The sequence below is a fragment of the Alnus glutinosa genome, chromosome 2, assembly GCF_958979055.1.
Source record: "Alnus glutinosa chromosome 2, dhAlnGlut1.1, whole genome shotgun sequence".
In the NCBI taxonomy this organism is placed as follows: Eukaryota; Viridiplantae; Streptophyta; class Magnoliopsida; order Fagales; family Betulaceae; genus Alnus; species Alnus glutinosa.
In genome coordinates, this window is record NC_084887.1 from 1,653,874 (window position 1) to 1,663,497 (window position 9,624).

Below are 9,624 nucleotides of genomic sequence, written 5' to 3' on the forward strand. Positions count from 1 at the left end.
AGCAGTTAAACCCGACGGAAAGGTTAACACGTGCGTGTCACGTGCCATGTTCGAAGATAACGTCCCATTTATACCCTTGTTTTAGCATGTTAAATTACCTTAATGCCCTTGAAAAACAACACACGCCTTTTAAGTTTAAAAAAAAAAAAAACACACTAAAAGCCACAACCTTCGAGACTTTTGTGTCTTCAAGCCGACAAGGTCACGATCTTTGTTGTTAGGGTTTCTTCGAAAAGCAACCAACCCATGGAATCTTCCGCTGAAATCAGCACCTCCGGGTCTACGCAGCGCAGCGAGGCCACATCTTCAATTGAGCGCATTTATTTTTGTGAACGGCCGATAATGGTGAAAACTACCCACACCACCGAAAATTTTGGTAGGAGATTCGTGAGTTGCGAAAATTGGAAGGTAAGTTAGTGACTCGAATTTTTTCTGTTCTTGTATTTTTGTGGTGAGTATATAATGATCATTGGTTGTTTGTGTTCGATTATAATGTGGGTCTATTTCTCGGTCACTGTATGTCAATAGTTGTTGGTTGTTGGCGTTCAATTCTTATGTTGGGGGTCTCTACTTCCATCTTTTTAAGTCCTTCCAGTTTGACTCGTTTCTTGCATGAAAAGCATTGTGTAAACCTAAAGTTTATTGAGTAATGAGTAGATGAATATTAGGTTTTATTTTTCTTTTCTTTTGTTGTCGTTCAGAAAATAGGTCGAATGTCCTTCTAACAAATTAATTAACTAAATCAAATTCTTAAAGAATGTACACTATCATATCACTCCAAAAAACAATGAAAATCCTATAAGTGGTTCTGTGTATACATCATGCTTAAGTTCCCCATATTCCAAAATAATAATGAGAATCTTCTCATGAGTTGAAACCTGCACAAATTGAAGAACATATAATTCGTTGGGATTTAATGTAAGAAACCCAGTATAGGTTAAGCTACTGTTAATGCATTCCTGATCGTTTGAATAATGGTTTTCAAATTGTTGTGGTGACTAATCCTTGTTATTGGTTTTATAGATTAACTGTGATTGTGGGTTCTTTGAATGGCTAGATCCTGAGTTGTGTCAATACGGTATGAGGGTTGGTAGCAGAAGCAAAGCGATGTGAAAGCATAGTTGCAGATGAAGTTGGGAAGGTAAAAGCTAAAATGGGGATAGAGATTGGGCAGCTCAAGGCATTAATTGAGAAACAGTCTGAGCAACTGAAGTCGGAAGTGGAGATTGGGGAGGTCAAAGTCCACACAGTGAAAAAGAAGTAATAGAAAGTCCTTCTCTGTTCATGGATCTTTTGCGCACTTTCACAGTTTTTGTTTGGATACACTTACAAAGGGACGCACAATGGCAAAGTCTGTCGTATGCCATTGCCTTGAGTCGTCCATATGTATTGGTTTAGTACTTTTGTGTTTGTAATGAAGTCTATGATGTACTCCATGTTTTGTAATGAATGTCTATGAACCCCATGTTTTGAAGCTACTGTTATTATTGTAGTGACACTACTTATAGTTCTCATTAAAAGTTTATTTAGTTATATGTACCAGACTAACATGGACTTATGTGCTAATTAACACTTAATTCAAATCATTTGAAAGTTAATTTAATTGTAGACTAATAATTTGGTTTATGTTACCTAATATTCCTCACTGTGCTAGTTGAGATAAATAATATAAAACTCAGTCTATTGTGGGAGAGATTGCTAAGAAAAATATTTTTGTATGGCATTGACCTAACTCCATTATACACATCAATCCTGTACAGGAGTAGAAAACAAGCCTCATCTACTGGCCCTTCACCGTTTGACATTGAGAACACCAAACCACCAATGCTACTTTATAGACCTCAACCTATTGCTGCATATAGCAGCAAAACCCTTTACAAACCAAGTAAACCAACCCAAACTGCAACAGCTAACATCCAATCATAACAAGGATTGCAAATTCCAACGATATCAACACAGAATTGAAAAAAAACGAAGCACTATCATTTGGCAATGTTGAAACAAGCTTGAGAAAATGCCTATAGAACCTTCAAGGACATAACCCTAAAAGGCACACACAAATCCACTCTCTAGATACTATTATAATACAATATAATTCTAACAAACACATATCTAACACCCCATTAACAAGAATAATAACAACCATGGGAGAACACACAAGAATAATAACAACCATGGGAGAACACATTATCCCATTCAATATGCATATTGTATCAAAACAGAACCCTACATATTTTCTTACAAACCATGCCTTACATATTGTATCTAAACACCACAGAAATTGGTTCTTCTCAAAACAACATTCCTGATCAGTTTTTTGGTCCTTGACAAAACAACAAACATCATTTTTTTTGTTCTTTTAAAAACAACAAACAACAACAATTAGTTCTTCCAAATTGGGTTCATCCTTTTTTCCTTCGCTTACATAATTTGAATCCCTTTTTCAATGGTTGGCACAATATTTTTGCCTTTGCCTTTGACTACCGAGGAATGTGATACACCAGTCTCTGCTACACATTGAGGTTCTGAATCACTATCAAGGTCAATGGTTACAGTTGGACCTTTTTTAATGGGAGCACTGCGGAACATAGCCTTCAACCTAGCAAACTGTTGATTTTTTGGAGCAACATATACCGCTTTGGAAGCTGCTTGGATTGGCACTCTGCCCCATGCTAGAGGTGAGAGAAATCTTGCAACACCAGATTGAGTGTTTCCCAGTGTCCTTGCAGCCTCAGGTGCTGGCTGGAAACTCTGTGCAGCCTCAGGTGTTGGCTGGAAACTATGTGCTGGCTGGAAACTCTGTGTAGCCTCAGGTGTTGGCTGGAAACTATGTGCTGGCTGGAAACTCTGTGCAGCCTCAGGTGTTGGCTGGAAATTAGGTACTGGCTGGAAACTCTGTGCAGCCTCAGGTGTTGGTTGGAAACTCCTTCTGTCAACAGATGGACTTGACTTTGCATTTTTCTATCAATTTGTTAATAGTGACAAAGTTAGCCATAAAGTTAGTCATAGCATGACAAATATTAACTAACTACAATACCTTCATACCAACCCTTCTTGCAGGGTTTTGGTTCTTCTACATATGCTGAAACAACCACTTTGTGACCGAATAAAATACCATAAAACTAAAATAAATAAAGATAAATATATATATATATATATATATGTTAGACATAGGAATTATTTGTAAAAATAAATATAAGTAATAATGACAGTGAATACAGTCAACTCACACTTGGTGCAAGCTGGTTAGGACACTCGACCTCTGTTCTAGATTGTGAAGCTTGTGCGGAGGGTCCAGCCCCATTTAGTGGACATGCTCTTTTATTGTGCCCAACTACCATACACTTGGAGCATCTCATCATTGCTCCAAATTTTCTCATTCTGTTTGGATTTTTAGGGTCTCTACTCTCATCAGGACACCTCCTTCGTAGCTTCCTAGGTCTACCTAGGGCGACTCTTCGTCTTGGAGGTTCCAATATGTCATGCCCAACAGCACGGACTCATTGTTCCTCACTAGGCATAACGTATATTAGTGGGGCATATGCTTTTTTTGTACATCTCTATACTGTAATATTCATGGACATAATCCTCAGGTTCCCCACAATCAAACAGTATAGCAGAAACTGCATGCGCACATGGGATACCAGTCATTTCCCATTGTCTACAACCACAAGTTTTTTTATGCAAGTCCACAACATACTGCAACCGTTTAGGAGCTTCCACTTCAAACAACTTCTCACCAGCAAAATGGGGAACACATTCCATTGCATCTAGTCCAATTGACTCCAGCTTCTTTGCCACCTTAGGACATAACTTCCCAGTCAATTTTGAAATGCCATCTTTTTTGACTTGATACCTCCTCATAAGTTTTATTCTTATCATCTCCAACATGGTCAATATAGGCTTGTCACGAGCTTTCAGAATGTAGGCATTGAAACACTCACATATGTTGTTCACAAGCAGATCACATGTAGGGTAATCATGGAACCATGCTCTAGACCACCCACTTGGATCAATCTTGTCCAAGTACTCAAAAGCAGCTGGGCTCATTCTTTTCAACTCCTGCATATGTACATTGAACTCGGCTTCGGTATAGGCACATGCTGCAGCCCATAGCTTATCCTTCAGTGCAACCCCTCGATGCCTTTCATCTCTAAAGTTTGCCCATAAATGTCTAACACAAACTCGATGATCTGCCATCGGGATTACATCCTCAAAGGCAGGCATAAGACCCTACAAAAACGAAGTAGAGAGTAAATTAGCAAAAAATAAAATGACTAGTGTGGATATATATATATATATATATATATATGAACTAATGGTGTGCAAAGCAATCACCTTCTGCCGATCAGATATAAATGTCGGCCTAGCATGTCGGTCATGTGTTCCAAGATCTGACACCAGGGTTTCCAAGAACCAAGTCCAACTGTCCTTGGTTTCGGCTTCAACAACCGCATATGCAATCGGGTACATATTGTCATTGCCATCCCGACCAACAATAGCCAAGAGCATTCCCTTAAATGGCCCTTTTAAAAAGCATCCATCTACCCCAATAACTGGCCTACAACCATTTAGAAATCCCTTCTTCATGGCTGCAAATGACATGTATAGCCTATGAAATTTAGGTGGAACCTCAGGGCATGGTCTTTCCACCTTCATCAACACGGCACTTCCTCTATTGGTCCTTCTCACAGTTCACAATAATCCCACAACCTCTCATATTGACACTCTAATCTGCCATAAATTTGTTTTCCAGCCTTCCTTCTAGCCCTATACATACAACTTGCACTCACATCTACCTTCCATCGATCCTTCACTTCATCCAATATCACATCCAATGGCATGTTGGTCTGAACCTTGAACTTGTCAACTAGCTTGTCAGCTATCCAAATTGCATTTACAATGAAATTTTTATATTTCCTGCCACACACATGTTTCGACTGCATAGAAATTACTTGGAATGACTGTTCATCTACCATCTGTCGGCCATACACACGATAATGACAGTTGGGATCTCTACACACCACAATACACTTTCTCCTTTCATTTCTTTTAAATCTGATGTCTTTCCCCCTTCTCACATTATACATCTTAACAACCTCTCTAAACATCTTAATGTCTGAGAATTTTTGTTTTAGTTTGATGTCTGGATCATCTAGGTCAACTGCTTGAAAATCATGATTGGGTGCATGTGTAATTTCTTCATCTTCCCCATTAGGACATGGTGACTCCAGTATATCACTCCTCCCCATGTCAGAATTAATGGCCTCATCATCAGCAATCTCAAATGAGCTCATGACACTGCCACCACCTTCAGACATACCAACATTATTGACATCATAATCCATTTGAACAGTCTCAGTATTGTTATCATCATCACCCTCATCAGTATTGTCATCAGCCTCACCCTCGAAAGAATACTGTGTGGAGGGTCCAGCCCCACCACCACCACCACTAGCTTGTGTGGAGGGTGTAGGCCAACCATCACCTCCATCCACATCAACATCGAACAGATCTTCATTATCACTCAACCTACCTTCCCACCACGGATCATGCAAACCAACCCTAGCTCTATAATCATTTTCATCTTCATAATCATCTTCTTCATTATCACCTTCATCACCTCTCCCTTCCCCAAACGATACAATGTATAAATGCACAATGTTATGGCCGATATGGCAAGAAGACAAAAACAAGACATCATCGTCAGAAGTTATTAGGTGCAAACCATCCACGAGACTTTTCCCAGAGTCTTTAAAATTCATCAAATCTCCAGACTTGTAGCCATATTCTTTTAAAATACCTTCAATCTCAAATAATGATAGCTTATCATGATCAAAAGTCTCGTGATGTACTATAGCAGAACCACTAAATACTCACACTCGAAATGTCTGTCAAACCTGCCTCCATAATGAACCTCAAAGACCAATTCGGGGGACCCCATCCTAAATGGTGAAATGGTAACATACTTGAGTAAACAAATAATACAAAAAAAACATAATAGACTTTTTGATTAATGAATATAACGACTGCAATAGTAGACATTCTATTTATGATATTGGTATAAGACATGAATGTGGGCCTGAAGAAGAGGTAGAGAGAGAAAAAGGTAGAGTGTATTATCCTCTTCCACTAGATACAAAGTAAGAGAGTTATTGAAAATAATGCAATCGGGTACATTTTGGGACCACTATTGTTAAACAAGCAAATAAATATTTTTCATAATCAGACAACATGACAAAGACTCTACGAGGCAACTGAATAAATCGGATTTACAGACTATTATCGTTATTGCAGTGGAACCAACCTCACAAAATGATAATGCAACAACCGACAACATCTATGCACACTTGAAAGCAACATATGATTACAACTCATCAGCTAAAGTCGACCCAAAACAAAAAGGTAATAATTCTACAAAATCAGCAAACTCAACATTCACATGTGAAAGCAACATCCCAACACAATAAATTTCGCAACATCGCAAAATTCATTAAATGAATTTCAGAATGCGGCTAATTGCAACACAATATAAACCCGAAAATCCTCAATTTCGACACAACCCTAATTTTAAAATGTTCATTTTTTCACTTACCTCCAACCACAAAATGGAAATCAATGCCCTCGTGAGAGAAATCCCTAATTTCCGTAACACACGGTCACAATGTCACACTTCATAGTTGTTGAAAGCAGACGAGATGCTCTGGTTCGAAGAACACGAGAGTTAGTGTTTTCAACTGATCGAAGAACATGAGTGTTAGTGTGTTTTTTTTTTTAACTTAAAAGGCGTGTGTTATTTTTCAAGGGCATTAAGGTAACTTAACGTGCTGAAACAAGGGTATAAATGGGACGTTATCTTCGAACATGGCACGTGACACACACGTGTTAACCTTTCCGTCGGGTTTAACTGCTGAGGGTGACAGAATGCCTGAATTGCAAATTTCTGGAACTTCGGGGGGGTACATTGCAATTTTTAAAACTTTGGAACCCAAATTGAAAATGGCCGACAACTTCAGGGAGGCGAATTGTATTTAACCCAAATATATATAAAGAGGCCATTCTTAATCCTCTTAAGATTTTTATTACAACGTTTTTAACAAATTGGTATGTCGGTTCATAATTGGTAAATAATTTTAAGTCCAAGTATTTACAATAAAGCGTTGTACTGCGGTCTTACACAAAGGTGTGGGTTGTTAAATAAAGTTTTTGGTAAGATAATAATGGTGACGTGTACTTTATGCTTTAAAAATGCTTGGTCTTACAATAAATGTTGGGACTTGATGATGTAATTTAGGGTTGAAAATGCTGTTATTAGTAATATCTGTATTTGCATAATTCAGTTATTAATTTTAGGTATCCATAATTGTTATCATAGTTATTAAATATAGTTATTATCTGCTATTCTTTTTTCTTTTTCTTTTTTGAACAGAGAAACTTCTCTCATTATAAACTGATAAAATACATCAATATTGATCCAAAATAAGGATCTTAGGGACATGGTTGTTCCCTAAAAACAATGTTACTAACACTCGAGGGAATGTCCTCCAACCAACATAGGTCAACATTATTTGAAGAAGCCATTTTTGCTAAATTGTGGGCTGCCATGTTACAAGCTTGAGGGACAGCTTGGAAAGAGGCTGAACGGAAATTTTGCAGCTCCAACTGAATACTCTCTATGAAATGGCCTATTTTAGAAAAACACGGGGAAACTATCTTTAGCTCTGACTACTTGCAGCGCATCCCCTTCAAAAATTACATCCCAAAAACCCACCTCTTTACTGAACTGCACAGCATATAGAGACACTGTTTTTGGGTCAGTTCGTGCTATTTACGTTATACTTCTCGCTCCCATACAGAGACCTTTACTATCTCTTGCTATAATTCCCAAACCAACCCAGTCCTTTTCCCCATTGATTGACGCATCCCAATTCACCTTAATCATTCCTGCTGAGGGAGGGGTCCACTTGCTTTGTCTGCTGCTTTCCTCCTCAGACTTCTCTAAAAATTGTGTCAACTCATGGGTTTTCAAATTACATATTTTGAAATCCTGCCAAGACTTGGTAGCTTCCCAGAAAACAACGTCTGGATGGTCAAAACGCTGTTCGAATATCCACGCATTCCTCCTTAACCAAATACGTCTTGCTGTAATTGCCATTAACTCCACTTCCTCTTGTGTACACCTTCCCAAGCAGTAGGCAAAAAGTTCCTGGAAGTTAAATTCGACAAAACAGAATTTTTGGAAACAAGAAGCTGAACACCCGCACACGTCTCTAGCCGCTGGACAGGACCATAAAGCATGGATGGCATCCTCTTCTTCAGCTTCACAATAGGGACAAGTTTTTATCTCAATGGCCTTTCTCCTAAATAGATTTCATCTAGTAGGGAGAACTTCATTACAAGCTCTCCAAATAAAAATTTTAACCACATTAGGTATGCCTAAGGCCCAAATTTTCTTCCAAGTATCGTTGTCCTTCCCTGGATTAGAACATTGACCCCCTTTTAACTCTTCCATCTCCACTCCCAAATGGTATGCACTTCGAACCGAGAATTCTCCATTCACAATCCCCCTCCAAATTAATTTATCTTTAGGACAAAGAGGGTTTAAAGGGATACCTGAAATGACTTTTGCTTCCTCCTCCTCGAATTCTGCCTGAAGGAGATCCACATTCCATTTTCTCGAATCATGATCTATTAAATCTCTCACCATGTTATTCTCAGTCAAACTTCTTGGAATAGACTGAACCGAGTAAGTCGAAGAGGTTGGAAGCCATTTTTCACCCCAAATCTAGATTGATCGGCCATCCCGCACCCTCCACATTAAACCTTCAAATAAAAGCTCCCGAGAATTGAAAATGCTTCTCCAAGCATACGACGGTTCAGACCCAAGATGAGCTTCGCGAAACGAAGAATGAGGAAAGTACTTGGCCTTAAGGATCACGGCTGCCATTGAATTTGGATCCTGCATTAGCCTCCATCCCTGCTTTGCTAGTAGAGCTTTGTTGAAAATAACAAGATCCCGAAAGTCAAGTCCCCCTTTTGTTTTGGAACGCCCCATTTTAGACCAGCTCCAATGTATTTTGGGGTTTTTTGACTTGTGGCTCCACCAAAACTGCTGCATCATTTGATTCAACTCCTTACATAAGGCAATGGGTAATTGGAACACCTAATAGGTTGGAATAGCTTGCACTACCGCTTTCAATAAAACCTCCTTCCCTGCTTGAGAAAGGAAGTTGCACTTCCAGTTATCAAGCCTCTTCGACACTTTTTCAACCATGCTTTTGAAAGCTTGAGTCCTCGATTTGCCAACAAGAGTGGGCAACCCCAAATAAGTATCAATTCTATGTGCTTCCTTTAGACCCGATAAACTTAGAATTTCTTATTTGCTATTCGCATATGAGGTAATGGTTGTTTTGAATTATTATCCAAATCTATATGCAAGCTTAAATAATGAAATTATTATTATATGCAAGCTTAAATAAATTAAGATTTCATTTGTTTATTGTCAATAATAGAGGATCATTGTCTCATACAGTAATCCAGATTTGGATTATTCAAAGAAAATAAAAAAATAAAAAATAAATGTAGTGAACTATGACTTTAAGATGATAGTGAAAAAATTTAACA

At 38.4% G+C, this 9,624-nt stretch overlaps 1 protein-coding gene across 1 annotated transcript; it reads right to left on the reverse strand.

Moving 5' to 3' along the window:
* Nucleotides 1-3,513: 3,513 nt before the first annotated feature.
* Nucleotides 3,514-4,659, reverse strand: LOC133862012 (uncharacterized). Its single transcript, XM_062297846.1, has 2 exons — nucleotides 4,339-4,659; nucleotides 3,514-4,233 (listed from the first exon to the last, which is right to left on the reverse strand). The coding sequence occupies exons 1-2, from the start codon at nucleotides 4,657-4,659 to the stop codon at nucleotides 3,514-3,516; spliced, it is 1,041 nt and encodes a 346-aa protein (XP_062153830.1).
* Between the last annotated feature and the right edge of the window lie 4,965 nt (nucleotides 4,660-9,624).